At 38.9% G+C, this 20,489-nt stretch overlaps 1 protein-coding gene across 1 annotated transcript in view; it reads left to right on the top strand.

Annotated features, from left to right (window-relative positions):
• Positions 1 to 20,489, top strand: part of kif4 (kinesin family member 4) — a 151,113-nt gene that overhangs the window by 119,146 nt on the left and 11,478 nt on the right. The window contains exons 23-28 of the mRNA XM_077197295.1: positions 5,400 to 5,529; positions 13,402 to 13,572; positions 14,534 to 14,638; positions 15,875 to 15,952; positions 16,091 to 16,183; positions 16,276 to 16,437. Coding sequence (XP_077053410.1) covers positions 5,400 to 5,529; positions 13,402 to 13,572; positions 14,534 to 14,638; positions 15,875 to 15,952; positions 16,091 to 16,183; positions 16,276 to 16,437 — 739 coding nt within the window. The remainder of the gene's footprint in view (positions 1 to 5,399; positions 5,530 to 13,401; positions 13,573 to 14,533; positions 14,639 to 15,874; positions 15,953 to 16,090; positions 16,184 to 16,275; positions 16,438 to 20,489) is intronic.

Raw genomic sequence — 20,489 nt, 5'->3', positions numbered from 1 at the left:
ACTAAGGCTGTCGAGCCCCACTGGTGCGTTAATATGCAGTTTCAGTGGCAACGGTTCCGTATGGCATACCACCTACGACAAAACACAATATCTGCCCAACCACCCGTCATTCACGCAATATACACAGGAACGTAATGACTGTAAATACTATACAACCTATACAAATAACCAACAGTTGCTGCTGAGACCTAACCACAATCTCACCGCAACCCAACCATACGCGCCAACCCGTTTGACTAAGGCTGTCGAGCCCCACTGGTGCGTTAATATGCAGTTTCAGTGGCAACGGTTCCGTATGGCATACCACCTACCGCAAAACACAATATCTGCCCAACCACCCGTCATTCACGCAATATACACAGGAACGTAATGACTGTAAATACTATACAACCTATACAAATAAACCAACAGTTGCTGCTGAGACCTAACCACAATCTCACAATCTCTCCGCAACCCAACCATACGCGCCAACCCGTTTGACTAAGGCTGTCGAGCCCCACTGGTGCGTTAATATGCAGTTTCAGTGGCAACGGTTCCGTATGGCATACCACCTACCGCAAAACACAATATCTGCCCAACCACCCGTCATTCACGCAATATATACAGGAACGTAATGACTGTAAATACTATACAACCTATACAAATAAACCAACAGTTGCTGCTGAGACCTAACCACAATCTCACAATCTCTCCGCAACCCAACCATACGCGCCAACCCGTTTGACTAAGGCTGTCGAGCCCCACTGGTGCGTTAATATGCAGTTTCAGTGGCAACGGTTCCGTATGGCATACCACCTACCGCAAAACACAATATCTGCCCAACCACCCGTCATTCACGCAATATACACAGGAACGTAATGACTGTAAATACTATACAACCTATACAAATAAACCAACAGACCTTTCAAGTTTTCAAGAATTCTACGAAACCGTAGCATGGCGGCCTGTACACAGCCAGCTAGAATCTTTCCGTCTCAACCACAGCCAGTTGCTGCTCCTTTCTGCTGCTTCAGATAAGTTCTTTACTGTACGACGCAACTCTTGGCCACTGAATCCGACGTCTCTGAGGAACCGGGTTGTAGAGTGTGCCACAAAACCACGACAACCCACTTCCACTGGATAAACCTGGACTCTCCATCCTCGCTGTTCTGCTTCAGTGGCCAGATGAGCATACCGCAGTTTCTTCCTCTCATATGCCTCATCTACCGCATCCTCCCATGGCACTGTTAACTCTATCAGTTGAACAATGCGTGCTGATCCAGACCACAAAACAATATCTGGCCGTAGGTTAGTGGTGGCAATCTCAGGTGGAAAAATAAGCCGTTGATCAAGATCAACCAGCATCTTCCAGTCCCTAGCAGCTTCCAGTTGTCCTGGGCGAGAATTGGTGTTAGCACCTTTTCTTGGTGGTTGCTCGCCTGGGCGGAGGAATATTGTCTTCTGCGTGTAATGTTTTGCTAGAACAGGCGGCAATTTATTGGTCATACTACGCTTGCCTTCCAATGCTAAAGCCAAACATCGCAATACTTGGTCATGGCGCCAAGTAAACCGACCCTGGCTAAGAGCCACCTTACATCCTGTCAAAATGTGCCTTAATGTGGCAGGTGATGAACACAAAGGACAAGATGGATCCTCTCCTACCCAGAGGTTTAGGTTCTGCGGTGATGGGAGAACATCATATGTTGACCTAATAAGGAAACTGATCCTACTCTCTTCCATTGACCAAAGGTCTTGCCAGCCCATTTTGCGTTGTTCCACACTCTCCCATCTCATCCACTCTCCCTGCTTGGCCTGGGAAATGGCCTTTATACATCTCATCCTCTCCTCCTGCTTTCGCACCTCGTTGACTACCAGCTTCCTCCTTTGGGCTGGGCCTGCCTTGTGCCATTTAGGAGGAGCTAAACTGAGCCCAAAACTCCCTCTTCCATGCTGTACCTGTCCCACGATATCCCCAATTTGAAGGTCAGCCTTTGCCTCTACTACAGATTTCTTTGCTGACCACTTTCTACCAGTTTTTACCACAGGGGCTGTCTCCCTTACACATTTGTCACGTGACTCTGCTAAAGTCATTTCCAGTCTGACCTTGGCACACTTAAACTCCTCGGTTAAAGCAGAGACTGGCAGCTGCAATACTCCTTTACTATAAAGTCCCACTCTGCTGAGGCAGCGTGGAACTCCCAACCATTTCCTGATGTATGAACTTATTAACGCTTCCAGCTTATCCACTGTTGTCAAAGAAACCTCATACACAGTCAGTGGCCACAGCAACCTTGGCAGTAGACCAAACTGAAAGCACCAGAGTTTCAGTTTGCCTGGTAGAGCACAGCTGTTTATGCTCTTCAACCCTTCCACTGCTTGTCGTCTAACTTCTCCCACTCGAACTGTGTCCTTTAGATCCCCATCGTACCATCTCCCTAGACTCTTCACTGGCTTCTGAGAAACTGTTGGTATTGCCTCACCATTAATGAAGAATGTTTTATCTACTACCTTGCCTTTAATTATGGAGATGCTCCTTGATTTAGAGGGCTTAAATTGCATTCGTGCCCATTCAATATTATCTGTTAACTTCCCCAATAACCGATTAGTGCAGGCTACCGTTGTAGTCATGGTTGTCATGTCATCCATGTATGCTCTGATTGGTGGTAGTCGCATCCCAGAAGCCAAGCGCTCTCCTCCTACTACCCATTTTGATGCCCTAATGATTACTTCCATTGCCATGGTAAAAGCCAGTGGAGAAATGGTGCATCCTGCCATTATTCCAACCTCTAAGCATTGCCATGTAGTGCTGAATTCTGGAGTTGAGAAACTAAATTGCAAATCTCCAAAATAGGCTTTCACTAAATTTGTTATCGACATCGGTACCCTGAAAAAATCAAATGATGCCCAAAGAAGCTCATGTGGCACTGAACCATATGCATTAGCCAAATCCAGGAATGTCACGTGGAGCTCCTTCCTCTCCTTTTTAGCTGATTGAATTCGTTGCCAGATAACACTGATGTGTTCTAAGCATCCTGAGAATCCTGGAATGCCCGCTTTTTGAACTGAAGTGTCAATGAAGCCATTCTTTAATAGGTAGGTTGACAATCTCCTGAAGCACTCTTGTACACTCTGTACGGAACTCCATTAGGCCATGGAGATGATGAAGCCCTTGCCTTTCTCACAACCTGCTCTATCTCTTTCCACTTAGGTGCACAGACCTCCATTTGGTATTCTGGTGGATTGACAGGTGGGATGTCTGACGGAATAGACATAGGCTTATGCCTTTTTGCATCTGTATGTGTTTCCTCCAAATATCTCTCTAGCTCAACCCTAGATGCTTTTAAAGTGCCATTCTTCTCACTGGTGAATAACTTCTTTGCGAATTTGAATGGATCTTTATAGAAATTAGCCCTCGCACGCTCCTTCTTTTTGTAGCGTTTCCGTAGGCACTCAGCTCTGCGTAATGTTGCAAGCTTATCTTTTATGGCCCTTTGTAAGAGATTGAGTCCCTCCTTCTGACTTTGTTCCGCTCTTTTCCATTGCTTCCTCAGCTGTCTCCTTTCTCTAACTAAACCTTCAATTTTCTGCTGCCGTCTAGACAATCCAGGAGTAGTTTGTACTTTTTCCTTCCTTTTTTCCACACCAAACCTCTCACTTCCATATGCGTAAATGATGTCCCCAAATTTATCCAGCTTCTTTTCAACTGTACCAGTTAATCTTTCTAATGCCAAGCATAGATCTGTGTTTACCGTGTCCCATGCAGTTTTCTCACAAGCTCTTGGCCATCTAACTCCAGGCCTATGCCCGTTGAGGTTCTTTTCTCTCTTATGCTGGTTAGTCTGACTGGGTTCACAAGAATCAATGTGTTCATCACTAACTGTGCAAACCCTCCTCTCCTCTATGACAGGGGTGCTGATATCCTGCGAACTGTGGTTTGCTTCCTGTCGCTGGATTTCATTCGACTGACTTGACTGACTTCGTAAGAAGTACTGATCAATGCGAGGCCCTTGTCCCTTCTCCCTCAAGCATTTCATTTTCCCTTGATGAATCTTCAAACCCCTGACCGTTGTCGCCTTGCTCCAGCCACAGACACAAGCTTGGAGTTCAATGGCTTTGCTAACTGCAGAACCTGAACTAGTCTTTTGTGAAGTACTCTCTATACTCATATCCGTTTCCATTCCAAAGTCGTTAACCATGTTGTCCACCATTGAGTCATCTTCCGCCCCTGCTCTCGCAGACTCTAGGGGTATTTTCCTCTTTAATTTTTCAGAAGCCTTGGGCGGGTGTCTCCAGCATCCTGTAAACACAGAGCTGGATACTGCCGACAAGGGTAGCTAACCCTTACCAGCCCCATTGGGGTCTCTTTCCTCCTGTCAGCTGTCTCTCCAGGCTGTCACAAGGTCTTTCCCTTGTTGCCAGCAGCACTATTCACCGCAGTCACTGGACGTATCCAGATCTTCATGATTTCCATTACACGAGAGTAGATGTTAAAACTTCATGCTGATTTGTACTCGGCTTTCGCCAAGATAATCACCAACTAAGACGTAGCTTTACAGTAACCTATGCTTCTCCATCCATTTACGCTTCTTTCCATCTAGTGACGTGAATCTTCTGTCTGGTGTTAATACAGTGTATTGCGCGTCAGCACACACAACGGCTGCAACCACAGTGCGGTCCCCCATAACAACCCTCTGGATTGAGCGGAGTAGGGAACATCTCTAGGGTCTTCAAGTGGGCACCTTCCGTCCTCAGTGTTTCGTCGACTTTTCGTCGAAAAAAGGATTTTGGAATAAATATAGGAAGGCACCGGAAAAGATATAAAAATATAGGAAGTACATTAATTTTGATATTCACCATTCCTATCAAAGAAAGGAGACATTTCCAACACACGAAGAGAGACTTAACATGATTATAGAGAGGACGGATGTTGGCTTTGAATAGGTCAGAGAATTTACTGGTCATCTGAATCCCCAGGTATTTAAAACTATTTCTGACAACCTTGAATTGAAAATCTGAATCCTGAAGGGAAGATGAGTTTAATGGGAACAGGTCACTTTTACATAAATTTAGTTTGTATCCTGAGAAACTACTAAAGATATCTAGAATAGAAAAAAATTGAGGAATTGAAATTAGAGGGTTAGACTAAAAAAGAAAAGGTCATCTGCATATAAAGAAACCTTGTGCACGAGTGATACCACAGACCTTTGCACTGGACTTTAGGGGAATTACAAGGGAATTAATGGCTATGGCAATACAAGGGAATGAATGGCTATGGCAAATAACAATGGGTAAAGTTGACAACTTTGTCTTGTGCCCAGTTGTAGTTTGAAACTACAGTTTGTAGTTTGAAAAAGCTGCAGTTTTAATGGGTGTGTAAACTTTTATATCCACTATATATATCTTTCTTTAAACTCTTTCAGGAGTGCTCAGATAGCTGACTTGCAGCAGAAGGTCCTGGATGCGGATAATGAGGGGCGAATGAAACAGCGCTGGGATTCTATCACAACCATTGTAGAGGCCAAGAGCGCCCTGAAGGTCCTCATGGCTGAGGTAAAGGCAAAATTTTCTCTTATTTTAGGATTTTTAGTGATCCAAGCACTGAAGCTGCTGTGTTTGTACTAGGACCATGAATTTTTAGGTAGACATCGTTTTGATTAACGATTTATAGGTTTTCGATTCAAGAATTGAAGACAATGATTTGATTCGAGGCGATTCACTGCAGTTCGATTAACGATTCGATTCTGCATTAAGTGCATTCATAAGATTGTTTAAATGATTCCCCTAATGTGTCTTAAGCTGGGATCAGACTACAGGAGTCTCCAGCCGATTTATCCCCGATCAAGCCCTCTCAACAATCTAATCTTGTCCAGGTCATTGGTCTGTTTGGCCCAGATTATTTGGTAATGTGAGGCATTTTCAGATCAAATCCTAAATCAATAAAACGTTATTGCAGTGTTTTCCACAGGATTTTGTGAAACTATGGGGGGGGTGGCTGTTAGGCCCCTAGAACATATTTTCTACCCGTTTTTTTCAATAGTGTCTGGCAACCATGCGCGTGCTCTCTCTACACTGCTGAAGAAGCGCGGATGATCTGAAAACACAGACAAGCTTGAGTTCAGCGATCTTCATTTGAGATTTTCTACTTAAATTAAAGTCTCATTCAGTCGGTCTGTGTTCTGTCACAAGCTGCTTGTGATGTTTGTGCGACTAAATCTGCAATCGAAATGTAGACTGATTATACTGCAGTGTTTTTAATATTGATCATATTATACGAACAAGAATGCAATGTTACCCGAATATCCACATGATTTAAAATGTGACATTGATTTTATACAACAGTAAAAAAAAAAAAAAAAAAAGTGTAACATTAAGTTATTTAAAACAGCATTCTGAAATATGTGGCTTTGAATGAATCGTGAGATTCAATGAATGAGACTCAAAGACTCAATCATAAAGAGAGTGAGTTACCGCCACCTACTGGCGATTTTTATTTTTTTTAACATAGCTTATTTAATGAACATTGTTTTTATTTAAAGCATTATTACTTTTTTTAAAGGTATTATAAAGGTAAAAAATAAAATGGAAAAATTGATTAAAGGGGGCAAATATTGTCACTTAATGGAAAAAGTGTGACTGCAGTCTAAGTGGAAGAGAGGGGCTCCAGGGGAACGGCACTCTAAAAAATGGGAGAAACACGGAACTTAGGAAAAGGGATATATATGTAGAACTGCACAAGTGCTACTGCTAAAGAGTGCAATGTCAATCATTTCTCATATGCTTAATTGAATTGGCCTAGAGAGAATAATTATGACATTTTCTGTTTAAAGACTTCATATAAAATAACTAGCAAAAGTAAAGTAACTGTCAACTAAAACTATCAAAAACAGAATGACTCAAATATGATTAAGACCAATAAGCATTTTCGTCTCAAGATAAAGACTAAAACTAAATCAAAAATGGCTGCCAAAATTAACACTGGCCTACACACACGTGCGCGCTACAACGCTGTTGTGCATGTATTAAATAAATATGACTGATAATTTAAGTCAAATGTTTTATTTAATTCAAGTAGCCTACTTGTACATAATTATTTTCTAGGGTTTAAAATGTATACAGATTTGACATTTTCCCCTCATACTTCTGTCGGAATGGGTACAAAGTTGGCATTGAATTTCATTTGAAATGGTCTTAAAAAGGTCTTAAAAAGCCTTGAATTTAAGTTGGAGGGTCCTGGGGGGTACCATGCTTACAGTTTTGGAACGACATGAGGGTGAGGGTGATTAATGAGACAATTTTTATTTTTGGTTGAACTATCGCTTTAAATTGTCTTTAAAATATGATGTTTTTTGTCTGCAGAATTAAATGACTAAAACTTTTGTAAGGCCGTCTAACTCGATCCAATGGTGGTATTCGAATTAGCGGTGAAGGTCTCTGCGTGTTGCTGTCTTTTCTCGCAGCAAAGTATTCTTGGTTAAATGCAATACATTTTCTCAAATGTATTAACTCGTTATTTCATCTGACTCCATAAATGAAAAGGGTTTTAATGATATCTGTGCATCATTAAATGTGAGCGAATGTTTTACTATTCTTTTAAACTCTTGAATGAAAATAATGTCAAAGTCAATTAGAATAATCAAATGTCACAATTTAATATGTCAGGTAAATGTATCAGTACAATTTCATAACAAATTCAAAGATAATGCAAAAAATCAAATGCTCTAGAACAAAGAGGAAAATACCCGACAAGAAATACGTGAGGCAGAGAGACTCGGCTCTCGACCTCACGGGCTGTTCTGGATACAGAAAAAGAGCCCCGAGCTCTCGCTGCGTTTCATTATATACCCAGACCTCGTTTCAAATCTAAACATCATCCACAGTGGAATTTACCTGTAAGTCACCATTTGCTAGCAGTGGAAAATTAGCATTCAGTCCAATGGTCAGAAGGTGTTAACTCAAAGACACACCCTCCATTGTGGAAGATGTTTCTAAACTTCCTAAGAACTTTATTACCTTTTGGTTTACTTCTTTGGGAATGAGACATTTGTACCAGTCGCACCGAGACATTTCAAATAATACCAAACATGTATAAACCTTGATGATAATCGTTCACATTAAACCATTTAGATTCTTGTGTGAGTTTGGGAGATCTCTGCCAGGATGAAGAATTGGGGAGAGAAATGTAGATTAGGATGAGGGAGGTGAGACCTTCGTCTCAATAGTGCATGAGGGGGAGTTTAAATGTTAATTTCCTTTGTTTTCTCAGAGAGTGGCCCTCTCTTAAAGTCCTTCCAGTTTTTCCAGTCTTACTCATTTTACTTGCAACCAAAAAGTATCAAATCAAGATGTTTAATCAAGAAAAATATTTGATTAAAATTCTTATTTGATTCTGGCAGTAGTTTAACTACTGTAAAACGTGACCCTAAGACATTTACTGGTCAGTGTTTCTGTGAAAAAGTCTAATAGAGAGGGCCGAGATTAAAACTAGCTGTAAAATGCAAAATTATTTCATCTGCTTCATCCTCATCTGCAGTCAAGGCCGGCGCTATGGGCGGGCCTTAGGGGGCCGGGCCCGCCTATAGAGCTCCTTTGCCCCCCCTCCATCCAATTTGCATTTAATAAATTATTTTAATAATAATAATAATAATTTACGTGCAGTATTTATATATTTATTGATGTGTATTTAAGTGCAATGTTTGACTCATAGGCTAATCTTATAAAAAAAAAACTCCCGGAAGTTTGACTGATTGTTTACAAAAAAGGGGTTTCCCGCTAAGCCGCTCTGACCGCAGCATCTCGGTAAAGTTATAGCGACGCGACGTGCTCGGTTTTGCCTATTCATAAACGAATGGAAAGAGAAACTCATGAGATTCCAATCCCAAAAACGTCGACTTCAGCTGTATTAAGAACGTGAGTAGGCCAGTTGGTTTTATTACTCTTCGTAAGTTGCACCAGACGTGGTGTAAATTATGCATTTGACACTGATATGCAATATGTGTGTGAGTGTGTCGTAGTTGATTATGCATGGTTGATTTAATACTTAACTTGAGATTTGTGACTATTTGGCTGTTATTATAGGAAGTTGGCTTATAGCATGCTGTGTTCACGGAACAATGCAGACAAGGTTCATTAGTTAACATTAGTTAATGATAGGGATGCACGATATATCGACCACATATCGATATCGGCCGATAAATGGTCTTTTTTGATGTTATCGTTATCGATCCGATAAGAAAATTGGGCCGATATATCAAAGCCGATAGATAATAGATTATTTACTTCAGTTGAGAGATGCCGCTGTTCGCCATGATGGTTCTGAATGATTGGATTCACTTCGAAAAGGAAGATACAGTTCCGTGCAACATGTGCAGCACAAATCTGTCACATAGGCCTCATAACATTATAATAAAAACACGCCTGTAAAAGAATGTTGTGAATTCTTGTTCGCCAGTGTTTCAGCGCGACGAGCGCGTTGTGGAAAGAGCGCATCTATGGAGTTAAGCCTTCATGACAAGCACAGTCGAGTTCTCTTGAGCATTCGCAGCATTCTGTGCCATTGTAAGTTGTAATATGTTTATTTTGTTTATATATATCTGATTAATCTAATATAGGATGCGTTTGGTTGAGTTAATGAACGATGCAGTAGCGCTTCATTGTAGGCTACCGGTGATCATCTTTATAGCCTATTTAGCGTGCGCGCAGCTCAAACAGCAATGCACATTTATAACTATAATTGGGACTGTCATATACATGCCATTATAATGAGAACACTATTGTAATAAAACGTTGTGAATTCTCTGGGTTTAGTTGCCGTTTCAGCGCGTTGTTGTGGGAATAGCGCGTCCAGAACAGGGATTAGCCTACTACAACATTATGACCAGCACAAGTTCGATTAGGCATTCACGTCATTTTGTGCAGATAAGTCGTAATATAAAGTTGATGTAAAATAAATATCTGATTAATCTCACATATGATGCGTTTCGTGGATTTAAACAACCTGCTAGAAAAGTTCTTCAGTTTCCCGGTGCTCGTTGTCTTCAGCATCAGATTAAACAACAATGCAAAACATTAAAAGCTATGATTGGGACTGTCATATAATTATAATTGTATTCACTATTGTAATAAATTTGTAAATTCTTTGGGTTTGCATTCTTCAGCAACCGTTGAGTTGATTAACCTTCTAGCAAAGCGATTCGGTTTAACGTTCGTTCTCTTCAGCTTCAGCGCGCGCAGCTCACACAGCAATGTCATTTGAAACAGTAACTAAGCTATTAAAGATGTTTACTATCACTGTAATATTAAAAATGTCTATTTTTTTTTTTCAAAAACATTGTGTTGTAATTAATAACTACCATTATTTTGTTCTCGTATTATTTTCATCAATGATATGGTTTGATAAAAATAATTTCCTTATTGTCCGTGCAGAGGCGATTCCATTTTATTGATCCATTTTGTTTCTTTAAATGCAGCCCAATGTTATCCAATGACTTGTTTGCATTATTTAGGTATTTTATTTTTTGTTAGGCAATAGATTTTTTGATAACACTTTACAATAAGGTCTCATTTGTTAATGCATTAACTAACAGAGAGCAATAGCCTTTGTTATAGTAGTTAATAAAATATGTGTGTTCATGTTAGTTCACAGTGCATTGACTAATGTTAACAGGAACAACTTTCTTAAAAATGTCTTATAAAATTGTTGGTTCATGCTAACTAATGCTAACAAAATTAAACCTTATTATAAAGTGTTACCATTTTTTTAATAAAGAAAGTTGCCCATAGGAGTGTAAAATTAATTTTAAAAGTTAAGGAATCTTACACTGGTTCAAACTAGGCTATACTGTATTGTATATGTTTGATTTATGTTAAAAGTGTTTGAGACAAGGCTTTTAATGGTGAGCCTTTTGTTTATGTATACAGGCTAGCAAAGTATATAAAAATTTTAATTTAGATTTATCGGCCAATATATCGGTTATCGGCTTTCAAATGTAAAGAATTATCGGTTATTGGTATCGGCCAAAATGTTCATATCGGTGCATCCCTAGTTAATGACTAACATGAACTAACCATGAGCGATACATTTGTTACTGTATTTGTTAATGTTAGTTAATAAAAATACAGCTGTTCATTGTTTGTTCATGTTAGTTCACAGCCTATAGGCTATAACTGTAACATGATATCTCATGATAGCCGATAAATGATTGGGCAATAGGCTAATTATAGTTAGGATATTGAAATCGCTGTGAAACTGTTGTAGCTAGTGTTGCCACCCGTCCCGTTTTTTCCGGGATTGTTCTTCTTTTTAACAACCTGTCCCGGGAAATTTATAAACTCTCCCTGATATACAAAAGGCTCATAAGAATTATGATATACAAAAGGCTCAAAAAATTTCAAAAGGCTATGTGAATATGTCCCGGTTTTCGAAAGGCTACGAAGAATATGTCCCGGTTTTCGAAAGTCTACGTGAATATACGTTCAAACAGCGCGCACGGCAGAGAGGGAGAGAGCGCGAGACCTTGCGTGCATGAAGTGCATGTAAGCACCCCCCCCCCCCCCCCCCCCCCCCCCCCCCCCCCCCCATTGTCATAATTAGACCCCCCCAAGAATATTAAATGCCCCTCCATTGATTTGTTTCTGCCGCCGGCTCTGTCTGCAGTTCAAAAATGTAGGTCATATGTTTTATTTTTTTACTTAGATTTATTTATTTTTGCTCACATCTTGTAGCTAGAATGCATATAGCTTGTCTGTCGAGATCAGGAAAAACACTGATTCAACAGGCTAAAATAATCAACTGCAACCTGTACTTACTCTCCATGCCCCTCTTGCAGTTTACAGACTGCAGTCTTTTGTCAATTTTTTTTTTCTATTAGTGTAAACCGCCTTTGCCAGCAAGACGGGATATTTGCAGTTTATTTTAAATTAAACAAAGTACATTTAATTGGGTACTTTAAATTTGATGTAATGCTTTACGCGTTGCTTTAAGATTATGGGCTCTTCTGTCTTGCCCGACCACTGTCTTTAAGTTTTTCATATTCTGTGGAGTAGACCAATGGGCCACCGCAATTTCAACGAATCACAAATTGTGGCACTAGCATCCTTAACCCCTAGAATGATGGCCCGACAAACCAATGCTGGTACTCTTCCACTGCTATTACAACTCAAAAATATTGACTCTGAATGAAGATTTCCTAAGTGAAATCAGAGAAGAAAGAGCACAATGATACAGCTGGCAACCAATGTGTAATACAGCTGGATACTAGCTGGCAATGAACCACAGCTAGCAGACACTCAAGGCCGATTAGCAGAGGTGCCCTGCTAAGATAAATGCTGAGCACAACAAACTGGTTGTGGGTGACTCTATTACCAGACATGCAGGTGGCTAAGCTACCACTATGTGCTGCCTTCCCAGAACAACATTTTGGATGTAAATAAGTAACTTCACAACACACTGACAAACCATCAATCTAGCTTTTCTAAACACTTTTAATTTGGTGATAGTGGACCAGTTTCAGCCCGTGGAACATGTTCTCTCGGGTGCTAAATCTAAATACACGGCTTTTGCAACAGTCCAATCTTTTCTGGGGTCACAGGATTCTACAAATCCAACAACCTCCAGCTAAACAGACGTGGTGCCAGAGTTATTATGGACAACTTCCATTTTTCCCTCCAGCACACACCTGCACCATGTCACTGACTGCCTGCTAACACCTGTCAGCGCCATCCTGGACGACAAGTTGGATACAGTTCAGCCACAACTTCCACTGCTCAGGGATACAGCTCAGGCTGAGCCTCACACACTCAGTCGACATGAGCTGCTCACTGTCTTGGAAATTTTCAATACGAATGCAACCTACTAAATCTGACTACTTCACCACGGACAATTTAAACAACTTCCAGTGAATATAATACAATTGCTGCACTTCGCTGCTTATTTATGCCTAACAACTTCATGCCTAGCAACACTCCTTAGCAGTCTTAAAATCACTGTAAACCACCGATTCTTGGGGATTTTTACTGCTTTATTAATTAAATTGCAGCCTTTTTCAATTTGATAATGACACTATGCAATTTCACTATTTTTCTTATTTCGATTCTTAGTTCAATTGACAACTTTGCCAAAGCAGTGGTGCAAAACACAATGTTAGTGATCTTTTGTTATGAGAAATGTAACATGTTTTTGGTTCATTATGAGACTGACAGGCCGCCAGAATCTAGGTAATTACTTGGGTAAACATTTGTGTATGACATAGGGATGTCAATTGTTTAAGTTTAATTTAACTAAAAATGAAAAATCACATGTGCGAATAATCATTTTATAAGTAGGTTTAGAAGTCAGTGTATTGTATGTTTTTCTTTCTTTCTTTCTTTCTTTATGTGCAGTTATAAAAATCAGTTGTTTAACTCATTCCCTTGCACCTGTTTCAGGTTGTAGTCTCCAAGACCACCAGTGCCAAGCTGGAGAGTGAGCTGAAGCAGGAAAAAGCCAACCTGCTGGATATGCAGAAGATCTTGTGTGATGAACGCAAGCTCATGTCTGCCATGGACATGGAGCACCAGAGTCACCTAGTAGAAATGGAGCAGAGACACCAGGAGAAGGTCTGCTTTCATAGAAGCTACTCATAGATGTTTAGCTGCTATTTTCATAGTAATAAAGGCAAAGAATTAGTTCCATTTTATTTTCAATGTAGTTTTGACATTTAATAGCAAGTAGATTTTCTGCTAAAGTATAATTATTTTTACACTACTAAGTTTTATATTTTTCTTAAAGTTTAATTGAATAATTGTAATTTTAATTGTTTTATACTTGTGAATAATTTTTATGCTGCAGAACCATTTAAAATGTGATTATAATGGTGACCAGTTACAGTATTTAAAGTATACACTTTCCCTTAAAGGAGAACTCCGGCGCAAAATGAACCTGGGGTGTAATAACACATTGGTACCGAGTCGACTGTTCTCTGGGATTTGTTTTCATGATAATCGAGTGTAAAGAGTTTTATCTCTAAAAACTGTTTAGCTTATAACGCTAGTAAATGGGGCATATAATAAGTAAAAATAGATCACTTGTTTATACCACTAACAAGGCTCAAAATAGCCCCACACTAACGCGGTAGCTTAATGAGGGTCTCTACATACAAACCGAAGCACTGAGAACTTTGTAAGTGTACAGACAGTTTAATAATAATGTACTTTATAAAGACAGTACCATCGCGTATACAGGCAGGAGCCCTCTTTGGGAAACAGCCTCGACCAGTCAAACCACTAACGCCGTGCTAAGTGAGCTGAGCTGTGAGATTCCAAGTCACAGTTCAGCTCGTAGCACGGCGTTCGTGGTTCGACTGGTCGAGGCTGTTTTCCAAAGATGGCTCCGCGATGGTACTGTCTTTTCTGAAGTATATTATTATTAATCTGTCTGAAATCCCAGAGAACAGTCGACTCTGTACCGATGTGTTATTACACCCCAGGTTCATTTTGCGCCGGAGTTCTCCTTTAAGTACATACAGAGTGTTGCTGATATATTGGTCTATCACTCATTCCTTTTGTATGATGTGTCCAGGTGCTGTATCTCCTCGGTCAGCTCCAGAGTAAGCCTGTGGCACAGGAGAAGCGGGAGGAGGTGTCCAAACAGGAGCAGGAGCTGATGCAGCGTCTAAAGTTTCAGGTGTGAATGTCTCCAACTCTCCATACATTACATGTATTCTCTTTACTTACTTTTACTTTTTGCTGATGGATATCTTAGAGAGCAGGGTAGCCAATATAAAGCCGGTATACATTGCACTCTAATTTAAAGATGGTAAATACACATGGAATAAAATTTCTGAAATAAAATTTATTTTTATTTAACATGTTTACTGAATTAGAAATGCATAATTTTAAAAAGTTTTAACAAATTAAACTTTATATAAAGTAAAATAAACAGATTTATGGCAACTTGATTCTGTAATCCTATTGTACTATTTTTCACAATGAAATGGTTAAAAATATAGGTGGTAAAAAAGTAAACACTGTAACCAATAGTGCACGCATTAATCTGGCATGTCTGTGTGCACTTTGAATCTTTTTTTCTTCTTTTTTTCAAATCAAGACAAGGTAATGTTTATTTTACTTGGAGTACAAAGTGATTTGACATGAATACAACATAGTGGCCACTAGGGTTGAGTTTCTTTCAATTCCACGTTTCCGATTCTGCTTATCGATTCTGATTCCAATAAAGTTAGATAAAGATTACCTTAGATATCATTCACATTTCAACTTATTGTAAAACATTTTATTGTAGCTAAATATCTTGAACAAAAATCAACAAGCTAAATAACACTTGTGTGCAGCATAGTGTGAAATCAAGGATTTAAAAATTGTGAATTGCATCCAATTCACATGGACCATCCGTTAAGCATAGTTTACATGTTTTTATGCAGTCTACAAATGCACACTTCAGAATATCTCACAGCTAGGTTCACCCAGGTAAATAAATGCATATTTGCAGAATGCTGATGGTAGATGAGAAATTATTAAAGCGTTTTTCTTTTTTTTCCTTTGCAATGCTTTTTGTATACGGTTTACTTTCTTTGTTTACCAGTTCTAACAATTTATTAGACAGAACTGTTAAACAGACCGTAAACTAATGAACTCTGAGAATGGGAACTCAGGTGCTGGTGATCTCAGCACTGTCAAAATGGATTTCTCAAGAGTCACTTTTTTTTTTCTCTCACTTTTTACCAAAAAATTATTACATGTCTGAGTTTTGGTAGAAGTTTCATTTTGTAATATGTAAAAGACAATGTGCAGTCATTGACATTAAATGTGTGCAATAAAACCTAATTACATATTAGATATGACATCCATTCAGCAAATAAAATAGTGAACATTTAAAAATATAAATGTCTGCTTTCTGTCACAGGAAGAGGAAATTGGAAAACTGCGAGAACTTGATGATCAGAACCAAAAACTTAAGAATGAAAATGAACAATACAAGCAGGTAAAAGCCTATTCGTTCACAAATTCATACCATAATTTAGCAAAGTGAGAACTGAATTTCACAATTGAGTTTTCCATAAGTTGTGCTTGCTAATTTCTGAACCCTGAAATCTTTTGTTTTGGGGGAGTTTCTCCACAGAAATTACTTCTGGCCCAGCTGACCAGTGCAAAGAAAGTCCTTTCTTCTGTGAATGAGTCACCTGATACATCTTTTGAATATGTTCCACCTAAGGTAAACCTGCATTTTTTCTTTTTTTGGGAGAGGGAAAAAAAAGGATTTAGAGGTCTATTCTGACCATTGTCTTTCCACTCCCTTACATCTAGCCTAAAGCCAAAAGCTACTCCACTGCCCGGGCACGTCTGCAAGAGCCCATAGATCTTGATGAACTCATCTCTCCATCAGAGTCTGAGAAAGAAGAGGACGAGTGGCGTCCAGAGAAAAATGATAGAACACGACGAGGCTCCAAAAAGTCGAAAACGAATGGGGTGAGTTTTTGATGGGGGATACATGTATTGTAAATATGCTCACTGGGATATAGATTTCTATAGACCAGGTCTCTCTCTCTCTCTCTCTCTCTCTCTCTCTCTCTCTCTCTCTCGTTCTCTCGCTCTTTCTCTCGCTCTTTACTGTCTATTAGGGGTGTGATGAGATCTCGTGCCACAATTTCCCGTCGAGTGAAAAGCTGTCTCGCGATATCGCCAAATTCGTTGCGCAACAGAGCCTTGACGTCTGATAAATGTCTTATCTTAAGCGCAAGATCTTGCGCATTCTACAAGATAAGATCTTACTGCATCTTATACACAGAGTATGCGCAATCACGAATTTGAAAGTGAAAGTAAAACACGAGCTCCCTGATGTGGGCAAATTAGGCTGCACTTACAATAGTGACCCAATACCCATCTCTGGACTAATTAATTGGCTACGGTCTCTGTTTGCACTTCAAATATTGAGAGAGTAGCTACTGTAACGTCTTGACAACAGCCAAGGTAGGCTCAGTTTCTGAACTTTTGATCGGAACGCAGAAACACAAGAACAACTGTAAAGACAAACGCACCAGCCTCGTTTCTCTACCGGCCTTTTCCGAAATCCGAACTCGCAGCATTAACCCTATAACTGCCGGTGCAAAATAAAACAGCAATATCACAACAATTATATAAAGAGTCTGTGCGCTACAGTACTTTGATTATGGTTGCACTTCCACTTATTGTTTGCTAGACTAAGAGAAAACTTATTTATTTTTGTTTTTATGTCTATTCAATTTGTGTGAGGAAATTCAGTTAGGAGGTCATACACAGCCTCAATCAGAAGTTCTGAAAGCTCATAAATGGACAGTTAGGTCTGAAGAGACTCAATCATACAGGAGAAAAACCAGTCAGTAAAAAAACTTTTACAATGCTTGCATATTGTTTTCTTTCAATGCATTTACAATGCTTGCATATTGTTTTCTTTCAATGCATTTGATAATTCATACTCATTAAGTAGACCTAAAATGACATGCATTAGAAGATTAGCCTATTATTTAAATGTTAAAACATTTCAAAATGCACCTGCAGACAATTTTTCCAGTCATGAATTTTGTCTTTGAGGATTTCTGAAAAAAATCTTGTCTCGTCTCGTTCTCGTGAACCCAATCTCGTGTTTCGTTTCGTCAGATAAGTATCTCGTCACACCCCTACTATCTATCTATCTATCTTCTACATTTTATCTACAATATGAAGTGCATTTAATACTAAATTGTCAGGGTTTCCCAGACTGGGGTTTGTGGTGGAACTGCAGGGGTTTGTGAGTTTAATGAAAAACTATTAAGTGATTAAATCATAAAAAAATCTTAATTAAAATAAATCATTTTAAAATAAAAACATCAAGATAAAGCACTTGCTTAAAATTAAAAAAATATATATATTTTATTTGTTTACATGCATGTCATGTGAATATTTACTGACATCAGAGAACCGTGAACTTAATTTTATTATTTATTATTATTGACTTCAAATCACAGGGCTTCAAAAGCTAATAAATATATTAGCTTTTATATATTTAAAATAAAATCAGGTTTGGCTGATAAACGCTAATAAAGGGGAATCCCTTATTGCATGAAAATATGAAATGACCAGAATTTGTACGTTTTCATGTGTTTGAAAGACAAAAGCCTTCCAAAGACAGTAATACATGATTAAATGACTCACTGAGTGATAATTCAAATAATAACCAATGTGTTTGTCAGGAGCTGATTAGATATGCTATACGGGATGAAATTGCGGCTATGGTTTTGGAGGGCCAAAATCCTTGATTTTCCTTGATGGCACGTTTTGACTTCTCATCTATTTCGTCCACACAACATGGATAAGCTACCACAGTTAAACATCAGCTGTGTGGACACTAGCTCTGAACTGACAATTTAATTTATTGATTTTAACCCTCTATGAGACTACTTGTGAAATCATAGCTAGAAAAAATAAATGAATTTTTTTTTTCATATATTTGAGACTAAAATTAACTTTCTAAATCTGACCTTTGACCCTTTTTTTGGGTGTCGCCATTTATAACTGATTTTATCCTAGAAGGGTAAATTATTTTTAGCAAATTTTCTAAAACTTCCCTCACATTCTAATGCATTTTCACTATCTGAAAAGTACTGAAATTGTCATGGTGTTTGAAAAAACATAAGATGAAATGGAATGTAAATAGAGTTGGTTTTTTGTTTGTTTTTTGGTTACAATTTCATATGCATGTAAAAATGTAAAAAACTTGAGACAAATTCAGATGCAACTTCACCGCCTGGAAAGGATTAGTGTTTCAAAAAAACATAAATAAGACTTAAACATTGCTTCTTTCTTGGAATTCCAAATCAATTATTGTAGCACAAGTTAATATCAACAAGACTTCTTTTTCAGTGTACCCCACACTTTCCACATGTAAATTAACTTTGTCTAGTCAGTGAGGCTAATAGGCAATGTCATCTGACCTTTGGTTTGAGTGATAGTATCTTCCAAACTGCAAAAACTATCATCTGCAAAAACTTACAGCACTACTAGTGTAATTCATGTCAGTGTGGAGATGAAGCCAGACGCGAAGATGTCAAAGACTCGTATGTGTACATTTAACTGTATTAAATGTACACAGTATACTGTATGTCAGTATACTGTATTATTGGTAGATCCAAGCATTTGGTCTTAAAGTGACAGCAGCCTTTAACATTAATGACAGACATGTATTTATCGAGCAACAAAAGATGTTAAATAAATGTACCGTAATTCCTCAAATAAAAACCGGTAGTCAATTAAACGCCGGGCCTCTGATAGTGGCCGGGGGCGGTGTCAACACAGACAAATAAAGGCCGGTCTCAAATTAAGGCCGGGGAAAATTTAGTGTTGATAGGTAATCTCCTGTGCCTTTCATATAATGACATAACGTAACATACTCATTTTCCACTAGATATTTTCCGCTACATGTCATCATAGATGTCGGCCGCTCTGACGCACATAACTGCCAGATTTAAACTGTGCTTTCACGCTGAGCTAAAGACGGACTTCCAGCGCTTGTCATACCTTATATCACAACTATTCAGTGTTTTTAACCATATCATGTTTATTTTAGGTTTCAGACATTTAAATACATATAATTTATAGAAGAACAATACATTTATAGTTTGTAAAATACACAATAGTGTCTATGGAAGCGGCAATAACAATTCATTCAAATATATTTGCCGAGGTGTTTTATTCATATCACAGTGCAAGTAACTATTACGTTTACTCTGTTCTTCTCCCAGTTCACCGGCCACTTACTTTAATGTATTTTGTGAGAAACTGATGAATTCACGTGCTGTAATAAATCCAACTGACAGGAATCAAACTGCGGCCGAAACAAACATCTCACGTTACAGATCAAGATCATTTATAACGTTAAAGGTTTTTAAACGACACAACAAAATATCTTACATGTATTTGAGAATCGGAGTTTGGAATTTTAAGCAAGTTTGTTAATATTTAGAGAAAAAAAGTGCTACATCTGTCATACAGCGCTATTTTGGCTGTGGTGAATCACATGCGTGCCAAGCATGACGCGTCACCATGGAAACAGGGCGGGCGGGGGGGATCGCAATGCCGTCTCGCTATTTTGTATGGCATTCAGCCGTACATGTTTGAACCGGAATCAGACCCAGATGATGAAGAGACTCTGGCAGAAGAAACACAAATGAGAATGGACCAGGGCGTCTCGGAATGGTTATTTGATACATGTATGTACTTATAGAGTTGTAATCGAGTCCCCTTTGCAATTATGGATGTGCAACACACACAGACACACACAAACTGTGATAACGTTGGCGCAATTTTTTGAAACTACAAACACAAATACTGTGATAACGTTTGCTACGTACAAACGAAATTACATTTATGCGAGGGACCTGTTGCGTCATGTTTACATTACTTGTCGTACAGGTGCTTATGTGGCAAATGTGAGAAGATGGCTAACGTTACAGAACAAGAAAATATATGCTGCAGGGAGATAGAACAGGTATTAATTTATTTACATT

This window comes from Siphateles boraxobius, unplaced genomic scaffold (assembly GCF_051911475.1).
Source record: "Siphateles boraxobius isolate OS27281-9 unplaced genomic scaffold, OSU_SipBor_1 11, whole genome shotgun sequence".
Classification (NCBI taxonomy): Eukaryota; Metazoa; Chordata; class Actinopteri; order Cypriniformes; family Leuciscidae; genus Siphateles; species Siphateles boraxobius.
Note: the sequence above shows the minus strand (reverse complement) of the source record. Positions and strands in the feature narration are given on the sequence as shown.